This window comes from Protopterus annectens, chromosome 4.part0 (genome assembly GCF_019279795.1).
Source record: "Protopterus annectens isolate FY-2018-M chromosome 4.part0, PAN1.0, whole genome shotgun sequence".
In the NCBI taxonomy this organism is placed as follows: Eukaryota; Metazoa; Chordata; order Ceratodontiformes; family Protopteridae; genus Protopterus; species Protopterus annectens.
Window position 1 is genome coordinate 669,555,376 of NC_056733.1, and position 18,209 is coordinate 669,573,584.

Consider the following 18,209-nt stretch of genomic DNA (forward strand, 5'->3'; position numbering starts at 1 on the left):
TTCACCAGAAGAGACAACATCTGTATGCAAAGGAGGTCCTCCTTTTACAATTAAAATATAACCTCTAAATCATTATGGCATTCTCAGAAAGAATGGAAACATACAAACGACCTGAAATAACACACGCTTTATACTCCTGTCATCTCAAGGAGGGTATCATTGCTTTGTACTATTAAAGGCTAAATGACTCCCAGTAAAAAAAAAAATCTCCACTCCTAATAGCACCCTTAGTTTATAAACTTATCAGCTTAAACTCATTTCCCTTCTTTGCCAGAAAGGGCTCCGAGAGATGTACCACTGATGACTTAATATCCTCCCTTTTCCGGATGCTACAAACCTCCCAGAATGACCTGGACCCACTGCCATCATCACATATAAAACCCATTTCCTCCCGCTCAAAATTTTATTTAGAGCTTAAAAAACTACAAAAACTTAAAGAAGCACAATACAAATGATCCCACATCTGATGTATAAGCTAAAAACAAAACAAAACTCATCTAGTGATGGATGATGACATGCACTGCTCAGAAGTGTAGAAGGCACATCATTTAGAAAAGTGCAATAAAGATGTGCAAGTTTTACGACATGGGGGTGGGGTTAGAGTAAAGTTAACGGTCTAAATACATACAAGAAAAGTTATGGCTGCACACAAGTACGCTGTATTGCATCAAAAAAGCAAGCAAATATGTTACTGTCGTAATAATGATGATGTCATAACCAGGTGACTTCTGCGTTTCTGTAAAGAAAACAACTATTTTAAAGTTTTTGTTATACTTCAACACTTCTAATTTTGAGAAGAGTCCAGTACTACCGTGTTTTACCAGTTTCAACCAGTGACTGAACAGTATAGGCTTTATAAAACAAGAAAAAAAAAACAGATTATATTTTTAACATTATTGAGTAGCTCACAGTAAACTTAACACAATTTTGTATTTTTTTAGTATAATTAATGCGGAAGACTTCTGATTTTAAAAGCTTTCTCTGGTTATAACACAGAGGATTACGAGATGTCTTATTTTTATGCAGATGTTTTAATTGTAAACACCGTTGGTAGATAAACTACACCAACAATGTGCTAAACAAAGCAAGGACATAAAGTAAAATAATAATGTAATAACTTAAAAAAATACTCATTTCATGCAATTGGTTCACAAATGCAGTAAAATGTGCTTTAAAATATTCACAATTACATCATTCAGATCTCTGGTTTGGCAATACGAAGCGATCGGCGCGCTAAGTCTTACGTCATTGCTATAAATAGCTCCGATTCGCTTGTCGTTAAATCTCTACATTGCCGGCGAATAGTGTTTCGCCATTTTGTTTTCTGATTGGGAAGGGTTCTAATTCCGTTTTAGCTGTCAAGCTGCAGCCGAGTTAACGGGTCGTGCTTTTCCATTCTCCACGACCCGCTCTGTGGCTTATTTTAGAGTAATGGCAGATATCGATAAGCTAAATATTGATAGTATTATCCAGCGACTCTTAGAAGGTAAGAAAAAATATTAAAAGTTATCATATAACCCCATATTGGGTAGAAATTGGTGCATTTGAGTCCGCTTTAGCTGAATCAGAGTATTGAAGCTTTTGAATCGCATCGGGGATGGCCTTATGAAATAAAGTGCTTAAATCTAATGACTAGCTTATAAAACAGGCTACTGTTGGGAGTGGATGAATGGCATTTTGTTTTAGACGGAATCCGTTAGATTATTGTTTTTCGGGTCTTTAAAATGTATTTGGAAGAGGAGACCTTGGTTGGTTGATTTCGTGAAATGCACTTTTAGCAACACCGTAGTTTTGTACGTTAGTGTTTAACTCAATATAGTTTTGAGCTCTATATAGAACATATGCTAAAAGATGGTCGACATTTTAAAATGATGCTGCTGCTTCCGGGCATTCAATTAAAATTATTGGTTTGCAATTGTAGTCGCTGTTTGGCTGGCTTTTCTTTGGGTTTTGGAGTGAAGAGCACATTTTTTTTCGTTTCTTTTATCAGTGAGGTGGCCCGGTTGTCTTTAACCTCGTTTTTAAGGTGCTTGATTTATTGCAATGAGTGTTGTTGTAAATGCGTGTGTGTGTGTGTGTGTGTGTTGTGGGTTAGAAACAGGGATTCCCTTATTGGAGGGAAACCTTGAGTAACGCTTTTGTTTTGCCGTGTGCATTTTTCTCTGTGGTAACACATATAGTTTTGATTGTATTTCATGTTAAAACTGCTTGCATACTTGCGGGTTTGGGTTTGATGTGACTTCGTTAGAAAGCGAGCGGATGATAAATTTTTGTAATTTGATCATGGGGTTTAATGTCTAATATTACAAAAGTTTTTCTTCTTATTTGATAATGCATATGTTATACTTGAGCTTGAGAGGGTCATTATTTTTAGGGAGCCGCTTAACGGTTTCTTTCTATTCGTGCATTCCCGAAAAAAAAAATACTTGTATAATTGCTTAACTCTTTGCTGGTATTGTGGAGACGCATGGTGCTGCAGATAGGCATAAAAGCAGCTCGCAATTGTCAAATATAATTGACTGTCAGTTCATGTTTGTTTACTGTTCGGTGGGTAAGTGGGCTGGGCTGGCCTGGCTTATTAACTCGTCAGCCGCCAAGGCTTGGTGGGCTCCGTGATCGCCAGAACGCCCACAATGTAAAATACAGAAAGGTGCGCAATTGGGGGGGGGGGGGGTGCGCATTACAACGTGCATTAATATGCAGTGGATTTTTTTTATATTGTATTAATATTCTCTATATCTGTTGCTGTATTGAGGTGGCTGTGTATATACAAATCTTTTTATTCCAAAAGAGTTGGAGCGTGTCTTTTCATATAATGTGAAATTATTTTAGTTTTTCATTAGTTGTATTTGCATGCTTGGGTTATACGTGCCCTCTGCTGAGTGGATTTTACCGCCAGAGACTACTTATCCTTTGAAACCAGTGGCTTAAACTGTTAGTAAAGTCTAAAACTCATTTGACAAAGTTTTAGCAACACTAGTTTTAAATGTCTTGGCTTAGGTGTATTAAGATATTCATGCCAAAGTGAACTTAATCCCTCACTAGTTCTGTTTTGTATTGTGTATTCCAGTGAGTCTTCCATTCATTCCATTTGTCCTAACTTGGACATTGAGGTGAGGGCTAGCAGTAAGAGTATTGTTGTCCAGACATACATGAATGCTTCATTTAGCCCAAGATAGAGGCAGATGTTGGAAAACAAACTGTAATACATTTCAGTTACATATGTTGTGCATAGTGTATGTTCAGCATTACATAAATTACTCAGTTTTTGTCTTCCCTTAAACCTTCCCCCTTGAGATTCTGCATATTCAATTTCCGTGAATGTGATTAGGGGCTTCCATTTTATAAAGATGCCACTTCTGGTTCTTTGTTAAAATATTTCCTACTTCAAATACAGTTGGTTCAACCTTTGATTTCAATTGTCTAGTAACTGCTTTTTTGCTAGCCACCACAATTAAACTTAAAGGCCTTGCTGTTACGTCTAGGCATTTAAGACCATGTGTCAAAGCTCAAATGAATAATTTCTTTTGTTGCATCCATTTGCTTACACAGTATTCCTGACAAAATGAGAGAATTTTTAGAATCTGCCAACTCATTACACACCCAAAACGTATGCTCTGTTACCTTTTTCTTCATTGCTTCTCCATTTGTCTACTGAGGAAATGTTCTCTGAAGTCTGCAGGAGGTATAAAAATACTAATGCAGGCACTTCCAAGCAAAAATCATATACTTTCTAGACTTTGCATACTTGGGAGCCATTGGCATGGCCTTCCGTTTTTTTCCCTTTTACATATCTTATTTAATCTCGTTGCAAGTTTGTTAATTCTGATTCTTGGTTGCTGTGCAGCATTTTATATGCTTTACTGTAAACAGCAGCTTTAGTTTTAGGTTAAACTAAAAATTTCACCAAAGCAGATCTTATAAGGACTCCCCATTCCTTTCTGTAGTGTAATAAATTGATAAGGCAGTCTTAACCTGCTGTCCACATGTCTTCTTGGCCTCACCCCATTCTGTTACCTTTCACACTAGTTGTTTTTTCCTAATACATTGATTTCTTTGCTATTTTTCTCCAGTAATTCTAGCACTCATCTGCCTATTCTCTGTACTCCTACTTGCAGTCATTCCTTTTGTCAAAATCTCCATTCTCGCGATGACTTAATTTTTTGGAAAACTTTCTACTTTATTGAATATAATGTTCTGTATGACTGAGGATCTGCATCCAACATCCCACTGTCTCCTTATTTCTTGAATCAACCCCCGCTTCATCATCCCATTCCACTTTTAGAAGCTTAGCCGTGTAGCTCTCAAATGTCCCTTCAAGTCTTGTCCTACACTGCCTTGTTCTTTTGTAAGGATATGCTTTATTTCCATTGTCCTCTTCCCTCCTGGATAAATTTCTTAAACTATTTTTGTCTACAACTTCTCCGCTGGGCCTAAAATATTTTTAGTGCTTGTATCTTACTATCCATAAACAAGAGCTTCTAGTTTCTCAAGCATTAGTTTCTTCCCACGTATCCTTAACTGCCGTAACAGAAGCCTTTTTTAATCAATACTCGTAAATGTTTAATCTTGGGTCCCTATAAAGGAGTATTGCTGGACCAATTCATGTGTGGATACAAGATTTTTGGTCTTGGCCCTTTATCTTCAATTTTATGTCCCAAAAAGACTCAACTCTGTGTTCCATCCATAACGCTGTGTTCTGGATTTTTCAGGCACAAAATTATTTGCCAGTAAAGTCAGATTTTTCTTGATTACCATGCCAATTATGTGTCTGAATTTGAGTCCCTTATTTTCTTTGCAAGTGGCTGTAAATATAAAGCAAATGGGGAGAAGACTGGTCTGCCTGGTTCCTTTTTTTCAGAGAAGTACCCTTCTACTTTTATTTGTGTATTTTTCTAATTTAACTTTATTGTATCCATTGGATGTAAATGCTTCCAGTGCTATACTCCTATTATCTCAGCTGACTCGGAATGCTTTCTTTGTATCAAGACCCACCAACAGAAGTATTTTCTTACATTATGCTTCCTGCTGGATCATTGCTGTATTAATGTCAAATGTTTGCCTCTACAGTAGTCAATTTATCAGAAATGTCAATTATCAGAACCAGCCTTCCAAAGTTTTCAATTAGGAAAAATCATAGTCTGAATATGTAAGCATTATACATGTTTGCTTGAGCTATGTGTTTTGAGCTTGTAGGCAGCTTGGACAAACATTGGAATCACTGAATGGTTGAAAAGTGTATTCCTGCATGCAGAAAACTTTTTTTTATTCCAGTTCAATTGTATGTTCGATTATCTGAGCTACTGTACTTCACAAAACTGAGTCATATCTTGCAATGTTTGCAGTACTTTGCCATTCTTTTATCTGATACATGACACTTTATAGTCTTTAACATTGAAATGGATCTGATATTAGCTGGGTCTAATGAGTAGGTAGTATGGCCACCAGAGCTTACTTCTGAGTTGGTGCTTCCATTCCTTTTAAAATACCGTTAAGCAAAACTTTCCAGAGTTCGCTTCCCTCTTAAACCTCCACAGGAATGCCATCTGCTTCTTGAGACTCTCGTAGGTTGATTAGTACTGTCTTAACTTTCCACTTTCCCTGGTTAGTGGACGCCACAGTGGATCACTGAGCTGCAGATTGATTGGCAATGGTTTTATAGTGTTTAATTGCCATCCCAGCACCCAACCTTCACAGAAGGCACGCACACATGCCCCTACCTGCGTGTCTTTAAAACTCATTTGACTACAGGGAGGACGCACAGACTCTGTACAGAAGACGCTCCAGCTGAGACTTGAACCGGAGAACCTCTTGCTTTGAGGTGACCTCACTAGCTGCTGCACCACCGTGGGTGGCTTCCTGCAGATTGATTGTACATTGCAATTTCTCTTCCTAGCTTAACTATCCAGCCTCATCTTTCTCTATTTCTACCTCTCTGCTAGTTAACTAAGTCTTTAATTTCTACTGTATTTTTAAGCTCTGTTCTCCTGTGTAGAGTCTGCTTGTCCTTCCTGCAGTAGTGACCTCTAAAGACATGCAGGTAGGTGTGTGCGTAAATGGGTGTACCTTCTTTGAAGGCTGGGCTGGCAACTCGGCACTGTGAAAAAATTCAAGGCCAATCATTAGCAGACCGGAGTTCCACTGTGGCGACCCCTAACTTGGAAAAGCGGAAAGACTTTTTTTTTTTTTTTTTCATTTTATACCACTCATTAGCTATAGCTTATTAAATTTGCTTTCGCTAATAACACTTACAATTTCCAGTACCCTTTCCATAAGTTCTCTTGTAACAGGTGGGAAAGCAACTCTTGTATTTTACTTCATTACTCTGAATTTTTATCTTGGTTTTTATTGGTGCATGATCTGAAATTATTACTGCGTGTCAAAGCTTTCAATTAAGCGCACATGTTCCTGTGAACTTAAGTTCAGTCTGGTCTAGCCTGGTTATTGTATCTGGCAAACCACATTCCTGTAATCTATCGGGGTTGTGTTTGAGGGCTCTGCCAAAAAGAATAGTAGGTTAAAACTTTTTAATCTTCCTTACTTGCAACTTCTTCTTTTGGCTCTTCCTGGTTATAGGGATCTGTCTGATCATGATTGGCAGTGGATTTTTATGGTGTTGAGTTGCCAGCCCAGTGCCCAACCTTCCACAGAAGGCACGCACTCGCACCTAGGGCCAATTTAGTGTCCAGTCCACCTACAACATGTCTTTAGGATGTGGGAGGAAACTGGAGCACCTGGAGGAAACCCACACAACCACAGGGAGGACATGCAGACTCCGCACAGAAGGCACCCCAGCAGAGGATCAAACTGGAGAACCTCTTGCTGGGCTGTGGAAACCAACCAATTTTAGTTAATTTTTAGTCTAGGTAGTGTCTTGTTACTAAATTGCTTTGTGTTTAGTTTGCTGGTTTTAATGCTGTTTCACTTGGATCTTTCAACCCATTCTGTGTGACCGATGATGCCATCTAGATGGCAGACTAGGTTCAAGGTTTCAAAACATGTATGTCCTGCGGTCATAAAGATCCTGCTGCAGGACTTCGTTGTGTATACTGCCATGGGGTAGCTTGTCTAGCCACATAATTTGGGGCGTGTTCCTTGTAGAACGGTTTGTGCACTGTTTCCTTAAAGCATATCAAGGATTGAATGTGCATATATAAATAGCGAGTACATGCTATCCTCTGCCATTTTGAAAGTGCAGCCAGAGTGAGCATGTATCAATGAATGTAGCTAGTTTTTGTATACAAGTTACCCAGGTTTAAGCTGATGAGCTTCAGTCGTGATTTGTACATACTAGGAACAGTAAAAAGGTAACAAAACCAAAAGACAAACAGGTAACAGGAGTGCTGGTCAGGACGCTGCTCGTACGGATGCAGGAAGTCACTAATTCAATAACAGCAGAAACAGCGAGCTCAGTGCAATACTTCTATATTTCGACCACCAAAAGTCTCATAAGAACAAGATAAATCCACAGGAATATCCACAGTTAAGCGCTTAACTGTGGATATTCCTGTGGATTTATCTTGTTCTTATGAGACTTTTGGTGGTCGAAATATAGAAGTATTGCACTGAGCTCGCTGTTTCTGCTGTTATTGAATTAGTGACTTCCTGCATCCGTACGAGCAGCGTCCTGACCAGCACTCCTGTTACCTGTTTGTCTTGTGATTTGTACATAATAAAACTGCTTGAACAGAGCCCACAAAGATTCTATTACATCCTGACTAGACCAGCGGCATGATGTCAGAACTGGGATTCCAGAGACTAGTATACAGAGTTGTGAGGTGCAGAGAAAACAGTGAAGGTAATGAACTTGTGCTAACAGCTTAAGAGAACAAACCACAGAAAAGGTTTTATTAAACAATGTATATCAGAATAGCAGAGTGTGTTTAAATCAAAACTGGCATGTTAACTAGCACAAAAGTAGAATGGGCATAGAGATTAAAGGAGCAAAACTAATAAGGGTAAAAAGGGCACATTAAGCATAAATAAAAAAGGTAAGTGCTGTGTTCTGACAAGTAAGTATAAATTCCTAGTGTCAAGGGCATAACTTTATTCAAAGTAACTGTGTAAAAGGGCTTAGTGCGTGCTTATTGTGCATGTATTCCGAAGACTTTGTGTGCCAAGTGCAACTATTTTGTGAAGTAGTCATTTCGAAAAGTTTCTTGCGCTTGGTGTGTATTCGTAAAGTGTTGCCAGAGTTCCTTGGACCGTAAAGAATTATCTAGCATCGTAAAGAATTGTCTAGCAATGTACCACCATTTGGGGGGAAGTTTCGGTGTGCTGTGTACTGTTTATTTTCAAAGTGCAGTTACTTTGAAATGTTTTGCACTAAGTGATTTCTTGCAGTACAGTAATTTTTGAGTGTTGTAGTGCCAGAGACTTATTTTGCAAAGTTCAGTTATTCAGAGGCTTGTTGTGCTACTGGGCATAGTTATAAATACTGGCATTTCTGCCTTGTCTGTGTGTTGTGTATTTGCAAAACCCTTCACTGGCATGTGTTAATATGCCAGGTGGATTTCGAAATCCCTCACCACTTGTATTTGACCAAAGAATTGGAGAATAGTTGAGCAAGAGTAATGTTTTTATACAAGTAGCTTATTCTGACAAAGATGCACACACCAGGGCGTCTTTTTTTTGCTAAACCAAGCTGGGTCAGAGCTCACTGAAAGAGCATTCATTTGTGTGTGCACCAGCAGTATGAGGGAAAGTTTAAAATTCCATTAAATAAACAAATTTCAAGAGTATAAACTAACCACTTAAAACCAAATGTGAAAAAATATTAAAAAATGACTTATCTTTCCAAATACTGTAGTGAGCGCTTTCTTTTTAATATAAACTTCAGAAATGACAATCCCAAACATCAATTTCAATACAAAAACATTAATAGCCCAATCTGCTTCCATTCATCAAATTACTTGTCTTAATCACTTTTCTTAAAATATATTCAACTAATTTACATCCATCCTTAGTGTTTTTAGTTGTATTAAAAAAAGGTTGACTCTAGTGTAACCTATTCTTTTTTTAAAAGACAGTTGACATTTAAGGTCTCATTCAGACCAGGAGTTTGGTCTACTTTCAAAAATACTTGCCATCTTAATTCTTTAATTTCAAGAGCATTATTAAACTGTCATAACTCTGTCACAAAAGGGGTGCCAAGTAGACTGCAACTCCACTTTCTGTGTAGATAGTGCCTCAGTAATTAATTGGTGGAAATGTTGATGCGGTAAATTTGTTGGCAAAGAGCAAAGTGTTTTGTGCTGTCTAGATCAATAGTAAAGCCACACAGCTCAAAATACACTGGTTCATGTCAGCAGACACTTGCTAAGGTGAGAACTAACGAACAACTCAATGTGGCTAGTAGTGCGAAACCTGTTGCTTATGGAGGTGAAGAAATTCAAACCGAAGGCTTCAGTAGTGCTTTGTTTGGCTACTGGTTGAAAGGTCAAAGAATACTAATGTCTTGCCCAATTATTCGGTTTCATTCTTTTCCAGAGGTCCCAGTTATTGTAAATCGAGCAGATTTCTTTGTCCATTGAAAGAGACAGTAAGGACATAACGGATTGGTCAAGTAACAGGTATGTGTACTGAGCAAAGTTCCTACTTTGTGGAATCTGAGGGTGTGGAGTAAAGAGAAATGACCTTTTCCTGCACCAGAATCATCGCAGCATTGTTGTGTGATACAGACTCTACATCTCAGAGCAACCGATATAATGTTCCCATTCTGGAATGTGTAACTTCTGCTTCATTTCTGAGGATGTTCCCAATATTTCTAAGGTTGAACATTCAGCAGAGCGTTCCAGTTGCCAAGTCTAATTGTTTGTCACAATATTTGGTTATATTTCCAGACCTAGTGTGAAGTGCACAGCGACCTGGACATATCTATGTATGTACCTGGTTCTGTATAATTGTATGACTATCTTTGTATTTGCATGTCAACTGATGTTCGGCATTGCATGATCTACATCCTAACTCTTTGTGAAGAACAATGTGAGCTCTGTAGCTTTAAGAAGCATATCGAGGACTGTGTGTATAAATAGCAAGCACGTGCTATACTCTGTGCCACTTTTGAAAGTCCAGGCAGAGTGAGCACGTATGGATGAATGTATGTTGCCCAAGATAGTTTATCTGCAGTCGTGATGTTTGTGGGTTCTGTTCAAGCAGCTTTATTGTGTACAAAGACTTGTTTATTGCATCCTGACTGGACAAGAGAGACTCCTGTTTGTTTCAGGCCCACAGAAATAAACTTGTCTTGAAAGGTTTGATTCCCTCAGTCAGGATAATCCACTCAAGCCGCAACTACTGCTACTTCTATATCCCTAGCTAAGACAAAGGTGAAATCTAAGCAAAAGGAAAGACAAGTCTGTGATGCCCCTGCACTGGCCCAGTAATCAAGGAGCCTCTCCTTCTCACTGGCAACAGTGAGGAACGTACACAATGGTAGGATTACAAGTGTGCGCACACAGTAAAGTGCAATTTCCCTTAGCACACAGGGATCAGTCAGTCTGGGGCTGGTTTCTCCTTATCACCTATAAGATTCCCCACTGGCACAACTGTAGGGTTAAAATCTTGTTTGAGGGGCCACGACCTTCAGCACCCTCTGTCAAACTAGTGCTTCGTGACCCTGCCCAAGTAGAGGGGGGGGGGCACTGGTTGTGTTTGTGTAAACACACTTGGGGAAGGCTGGCACAGGTTTACTAGCTATGCTCCCTTCTGCCCAGACTAAGGTAGTTTCCACTTCCACCAACCACTTTACTAGAAAGCCTTTATAAGGGTGTCCAATTCTATTGTGTAATGTTACTGTTATCCCAATGGTGCCTTTGACCAAGGCTATTTAGGAGTGGCCTGTACGGTGTCGCCAAATACATATGCAAGTACTTTTTAAGAGCTTAAATGTCTCTCAGTATCTGCCACAAAGATGGGTTTAAATATATTTAATAAATAATGGAGCAAGACGATATTCAATCAACGCAGTAACTTCAGAGTCTCAAAATATTTTAAAACCTTGCACGATAATCTCAAATACAGAAAATATCTAAACTAGCCTCTACTGTATTCCCATCTATCTCGGAGAGAAATTTTGCCCTGAATCTCTTTGAACTTGCTAGGTCCAAGACAAAATGCACAGTCTGAGTTCTTAACTTTTGATCCAGCTTGGCTGGCATCACTGTCACCTGACTTCAGTTCCTCTGCTAAATGTGATCCCAGCAGAATTTTTAACATCTGTTAAAAATGCATCTCTCAGAACTCCTCTCCAAGACCATACAAACGTCTAGCTCTAGACATTGTCTGCTTGTTGCATTGAAACTGACTTTTTTTTTTTTATAGCACAATCATAATGCACTTGACTTACAAAACTTCAAGAATAAGTTGAATCTTGTTTCAGCAGGGTATGTTGTGCATACATTCTTTAAGCTCAGTACATAACGTAGTTGTGCATAAATCATATCAATAGTCACAAATGACATAGGATTATTCATAAAATTCCAGGTAGCTGGGCTGTCAGTGTCAAGTCCACAGAAAAAAATCTGAGAAGTGACTAGATCAAAAGAAACAGACCCCCCCCCCCCCAGTCACAAGTGTCACCTTTTTTAAATGGCATCTCCTCTGTTCCCCTCAACTCTTCTGTCAACCTCTGCTTTAACACTCCTTGAAGGATAATGTAGAGATTCCTTTGGAAGCAAATTCAATTGCTGGTGGTTCTAGCCCCATCTACATGTGACATTCCAAGAGCTGCTCTTGACGGCCCTTTCTCTGATTTCTCTAATTCTGGTCTGCCCTTTGGATCAGAGGCCCGTGGATGTGAGCCTCCTGGGAGCACCCACATTGGAGTCAGCAGCACCCACATTGGAGTCAGCAGTCTTGTTTGACCGTCCCTTTCACTCAAATCTGATGCTGTCTGATAGGGATAAGTTTCGAAGTCTAAAAAGCTGTGCTGGGGCTCAAAGCATTGACTGTTGTGCTGCACTAGATAGCTCTGCTCCACTCTGTCTGGGCTGGTTCGGTCAAGGGGAGGCTATTCATTCACCTCATCATGATGGTGTGGGAGTCTGTCTGGCCCCAATCTCTGCCTTAGCATTTGAAGTTTACGAAAGGGTTCTTGCTAGGCCAAGCAAGGAGGTGCTTTGTCACATTCTCTGTTCTGTCCAAGCCCCTTTTGGACATTGCACCTGACTCTGCACATCCTAATCAACAGGGGCAGCCTGCTTCCTTTAGTCTTGGAGCTCTTCACCACATGAGCTCCCCGTCTCCAGAAGTCCTGTCAAGATAGGGTCCGAAGAAACTGACATCTGAGGGGGGACACTTAGATTCATCTTGCATCTGTATTTGAAGACCAGACTTGGATGTGTCCTTTTTGGGGGGTTTTGGCTTTGACGTTTGGGAATTTATGAAGCAGCGAGGGGGTTGTTCACTGCCAACACCCTCCCTGGAAGAGTCTGTGTTCCTCGGGGGGGGGGGGGGTTCAGCTGGTTATCTCCTGGGTGGTACCACTTTCTGATGCACACCTGTTAGCTCAGCAGGTTTGGAAGGCTTCCTGATGCTGGAACCAATCCCCAAGAAGCAGTTTGCACCTAAGGCTGGAGCGTACTGGAGTTAGCATTCCCAATAGATGCCGTGGTTAACGGTGGCCACTAAAAAGGAACTCTGGAGAGTCTGTCCATCCTCTAGTCCAGAGCAGAGGGCAGATTTGGGAAATGAGTGTAGTCAGTGACTCGCACTTGGTGACTACTTGGCCCAAATGTTTTCAGAAGGACTTTACTAATGAACTCAGAGCTCCTTGCAGGTGACCTACTGGTGGACATCCAGAAAATGAAGTCCTTGTTTCCGTTGAACATATCTGTCAGCTTACTGGTATAGCTTTATGGTATGGCTGTAGCAGCCAGTACCAACATTCTCCACTGGCTTGCCTGGATGCAGTTGTGACCTTTGTGCAAGGTTTAGAGTTGCTACTTTAATACCCCTCTTGATGGCTTTACACCTTTTGTGCCCGAGGTTAAGGAAACTTGTCACCAGGAGCGAGCAGGATGATAGCACTCTGTTGGCAGAAGTGGACTGTAGAATTTAAGTATAAATATGTATTATATTGGTATTTTTATATTAGTCTTTTTTTATATATGTAGATGTGGTGTGTGTGTGTTGCTTCCTCTCCCTTAAAGGAGTGTTCCCACAGTACCACCCCATCAAATAGAATAGTCAACAGTAGAAGTCTTGGTTATTGTAAAAATCACCTAATTAGTCCCTCCCCCAACCAGTTAGAAACTAGTTTTTTCTTGTTTTCAGTTCTGAAAGACTGGGCCAATTGTTTAGTGGGCCCTTTCTCTTCAGTGTTTCCAATTATTCCATACTGTTTGTGCACAATCTCTTAAATCTGTAAAAGTCTCGTGTCCTATGGCTCCTAGAAGGTTGATCTTTCTCCTCTTCCCTCCCAAGCCCGTAGTAACGACAGATGCTTCCATCTGAGGGTGGGGGTGCATTTTGAAGGGAAGAATTTTCTGACCTCATGGTCACTGGCCATGTTCCACATCAGTGTGTTGTGTGTGTTTTTTTTTTTTTTTTTTTTAGGGTAGTTCTAGCAAACTTTCCAAGGGTGTGATCTTCACCCAGGTTGACATGTCATATGTGTGGTATATCTTGCAAGTAGGGTGGAACCCATTCATGTCCCCTCTGCAGAGGGGCCATGACAGTCTGGTAATAGGTGGCCTTCCCGTTGCTTTCCTATGGCAGTGCATATCCCTGTGACTTTGTTTTAGCAGACAAAATTAGTACTAATGTCTCATGAGTTGTCACTCAGGCAGTGGTGGAGTAAGTCTTTAACTGCTTGGGTCAGCCGTGCTGCAGCCTTTTTGCTTTTTACCTAAACTAAAAAGTGTTACAGGTCTTCTGTATGCATTTTTTTTGTCTTCTTGCTCATTTGGAGAGCAAGAAAGTTGAAGGCCAAAGTAGTAATCATTGTGTTTTGTAGTTCCCCTTCCTGGCTTCATCTACTATCTCTTCCCTAGACAACTGTCCAGACCTTTAGAGACTCCCATCTGGGCAGCCTCTCCTTGCCCAAAAGACAAGTTAACTGTATGGTTCCTCCTGTTTTAACGGTGGTCAGAGATGCCAGGCTTTCCATTCAACTGGCTCTCATCTTAACCTCTCAGAAAATCTAGTACCAGAAATGTTTATCTTGGCAAATTGAAGTTCTTTGGCCAGTTGCAAAGGGGATGGATCCCTTTTTCAGCTAGTCTTCCTTTCTAGACCTGTCGGGCATTTTTCAAAAATTGTCTAGTTAGTTTTTCAACAGTCAAAAGTGCAGCTGTGTGTTTCCAATTTCCATGTTGAAGACTGACCATAGCTTTTCAGGATTACAAAGCCCTTTCTAAAGGGGACTTTTACTGAGACCTCTCATAAGGGATCTTGTTTCTCCATGAAACTTGAGTCCCTAAGAGTTTAAACACTAGACCTGCACCTTGAAGCAGCAGCTTCAGTAAACTTTACCTTTCTTGGAAGACTAAACTATTTTCTGGTCACCACTTCAAGGATTTCTGAATTACGGGCACTTGTAAACCTTGTGGCAGCTAGTGAATCTTATTTTATCTCTAAGATTTGAATTGGACCAAAAGAGAACATCCTGAGAGTTATGTACTCGCCATAATAATCTGTCTGGTTTGGACATCCCTCCCTCTTTCCCGTTTCCAAATTTTCTCACGTGGCATTCTTTGAAACTGACCTACAGAGGAACCTTTTGTCTGTATACAGTCTCTCAAGTTGGTTTCTGCAGGCTGCATTCTGGATTATAATTTGAGGCTACATTGGTTAAGTAGGCAAACTTTATCTGAGGTATTTGGGGACGAGATATTATAGGTAGACTAGTCTAGTCTGAGACCTGTATCCACAGCTTCTAAATGTGCCAAGATTAGATCAGATAACCCAAATATTTAACTGGATGAAAGGACAACAGGTCTGTTTTGAGAATTTTTCTTTTTGTGGTGGAATATAATGCGTGCTGCTGTAATACTCCTCCCTTGCCAGTAGTCCCTTACTACCACAAATTCGCACTCTCTCTCTCGCACTCTCTCTCTCGCACTCTCTCTCTCGCACCTTCCCTGGCAGTTGCTGTAGTTCCCTTTTCCTATGGCCCTGATTCTGCTGAATCCGTCCTTAAATTCGCATGTTTGTTTCAAGAAAAAATATTTTAAGTGCCTTGCAGCATTATTGTATGCACTCTGTCTGCATCTGTTAAGGCTGTTGCTATTCCAAAATATAGATAGCATAGCCATTATAAGTTTTTCCCACCTATTGTGCATGATAGCTTTTTTGTGTATTCCTAACTTTTGTTGCATGCACACACTTTTGCAGATCTCTTTAAATCTTCAAAATCTTAAATTAATTTCAGTTTGAATCTGTTACTTTCTTTTAAAGATGAGTTTTCAGAACCCCCTATGACCTATGTACTTAAAAAATGAAGTTTAATTTCTCCAGATAATGACAATTGCCCCAAATCAACAGCAGCACCCACAAGCATGGCCTAAAATTAAGGTTGTGAGTGTTGCAGCCTGTGCTCTTACACTGACTGCTGTAGGTTACCTTTTTTCCCCTGATGTGAAAAAATGCTTGTATGCTTAAAGCCTTAAAAAGTGCATTCTTTAAATTCTACCATTCTGTTTAATGCATTTTGTTGTACTGGGGCTGCTAGGGAAGCTGTCTTATTCACTTCCAGTAATTTTAATGGGGGGTTCTGCTTGCCCTTGTACCTTTTACATTCCTCCGCAAACATTGTGCAGAACTCTCCAAGATTCGTTTTTTGCACCTGCAAACAGCTAGTCTCCATAGAAACTGTCAGCTAGTAGGAAAATAACTCCACAGATGCATAAAGGAATAATTGTCAAGTTCACTCGGAACAAAATTCACAACTGCATTCAGCTGCAGATTTTTTTTTTTTTTTATTACTCCCAATGAATATTTAAGGTATGCAAGAAACTTGGCACTTTTCATTGCTTATTTTTCCAGAATATCTTGTCTTACAGAAAACACTCTAAATTGAGCCAAGGGTATTAATCCGTAATTCACCAATGCAAACAAGATCTTAATTCTATATAAATTATAATGGGTGTCTTGCTCAGTAGGCCTAGATTACAGCATATTCACTAACTTTTGTCTAGCCTTTGTTTCTCAAAACTAAAAGTACTACTTTAATGTCTTCATCACAAACAGTTGAAGACTCTCCCTTGTCCTACATTTAAAGTACCCCTGGCTGAGTACTAAACTACATGTTGTAAGCAGTTGTGATCTTGTACAAATACTAATAAAAAACTTAGTTTTATCCCGTTTTAGTGTTCCAAACCTATGCTTTACAGTCCACCAATGGAGTATTTCCTGTGCTGTTTGACTTGCTGATGTGCAATAAATCAGTCTAAGGAGTTTGAGGATGGCTTGTAAGCCAGACTCTGCTCACCTCTTGGCAGTCTGTAGGGTAGACAATATAGTGACCAGGCTTTGAGTTGGCCCATGCAGGACTTGTTTATACCTTGTAACCTTTTTGGTATTTTTGTGGGGATTCCAGTTGTACATCTGGACAGATGCATGCCAAAGGGGACATTATATGCAATGATCCATCTAGTAAGGGGTGCGGTTAAGGGCAACTGTCCCTAGTTCTAGACAAAATCAGTTCTATAACGTAGGACTTTAGACACACTTGGTTAAAAGTTGGGTCACTGTCCACAAGTTCCCAAATCCCGAACTGCGTCAACTCTTGGTTGTATTGTCCATGCAGTGGTTTTAGGGTAGAGACTTCTCAAGGGAAGCTATGTATGTTTTTTTTGGCATTTAAGTTTCAGACCAGGTTTCTTACCAGTTATGAGACTAAGGTTAAGTCAGTGACTGCTCCTAGCTTGCAGTTGTCTGCAAACCGGCTGTAGCCCATTGGTATTGGCTTCAGAAAAGTAGACTCTAACCGTGGCCTGTCTGGAGGCAACTTCCCTGTTTATCTGCATCCTGTATGTCAGCCAGTTAGCAATTTAGCAGAAGACCTAGAGATTTATTCCCAATTTTGCTCTTCTATTTGTGAGTGAGGAATGACAGGTTGAGGTATACAATGTGTACCGCTTTGCATTCATCCATTGCTTTGACCTTTTAAAAAAAAAAATCCACCAGGTTAAATGAGTATAGCCTGGCCTTGACTTATCTAAACTGCGATGGTGTAGTGTTGAGGTTCCCTATGCCCCAGGTAAGTTAGAACTTGGTTTTGTGTGATAGCTGGAGATGAGCCTGTCTTAAAATATTTTGAGATAGGGGGGTGGGGAGAGAGGGGTAATGTTAGTGCTGTCAGCCAGTAGATGAGGAAGAAGAGGTAACTTGTAAAGTGACTTTTTGAATTTTAACGCACTCAAAACAGATTTAAGAAAAAAGATCCAGAACTGATCTCAAACATTTTCTTTCTTTGGCCCTAAAGACATCCTTGAATAAAACCTCTTCCCCAATTTGGAGTAACTTGCTGAGTGGGACAGCATGTGATTAAAGAACGGCTTGACACTACTCTGATTTACAGATGAGGAATGACCCTGTAGAAAGAGGGAATTTCCTCCCAACTGCCTTCTGTAACCCTGCTGAATGTTTCAGACAAATGGTTCTGAAAAGCGATCTGTTGCCAAAGTGGACCGTGAAAGTTCATAATCTCTAAGAAGGGGGGCTGTGGCAGTCTTGATTCCCTGGGTCAGCTTGCCCCTTTCATCACCAGCACAGGTGCCAAAAGTGTGATCAAAACAGTGAATCTCTAACTATTCGAAATCTTGTTTTAAATCTGGGAAGCTCTAGGAATTGCAGCCAAGCAAACCTCCTTAAACAGTACAGTGTCCTTAGCCTTGGAAGAAGCATCGACAAACGTGTTGGTAATGACCTGTGCAGTAGAAAACTTGTTTAAAGCAGTTTTTTTTTTTTTTTTCTTCAATTGATGTCCACTAAGGATGTAGTTGCTGGGTCAGGTTTGGGAATGGTGTATAAAAATTTAAAAAACCTGAGGAACTACATTCTGTCTTCCTTTTTAGTGACGTATTGGGAAAATTGCATTAAGACAACACTTCCTCTAAAGTGAACTAGAGGGATAGGTGTAGACTGTGGAAAATCTGTAACTTGTAGTATTTTCTGATGAACTGGGAAATGTTTCTGATGAACTGGGAAATGTCACTGCTCCTGCACTGAAAACACTGGGGCATTCTAGCAAGTCTTTGAAAGCC

The 18,209-nt window shown here is 40.1% G+C and overlaps 1 protein-coding gene across 1 annotated transcript in view; it reads left to right on the forward strand.

The window, feature by feature from the left end:
• Positions 1-1,294: 1,294 nt before the first annotated feature.
• PPP1CC (protein phosphatase 1 catalytic subunit gamma) overlaps positions 1,295-18,209 on the forward strand; it is an 833,371-nt gene continuing 816,456 nt past the window's right edge. The window contains exon 1 of the mRNA XM_044068633.1: positions 1,295-1,486. Coding sequence (XP_043924568.1) covers positions 1,432-1,486 — 55 coding nt within the window. The 5' untranslated portion in view covers positions 1,295-1,431. The remainder of the gene's footprint in view (positions 1,487-18,209) is intronic.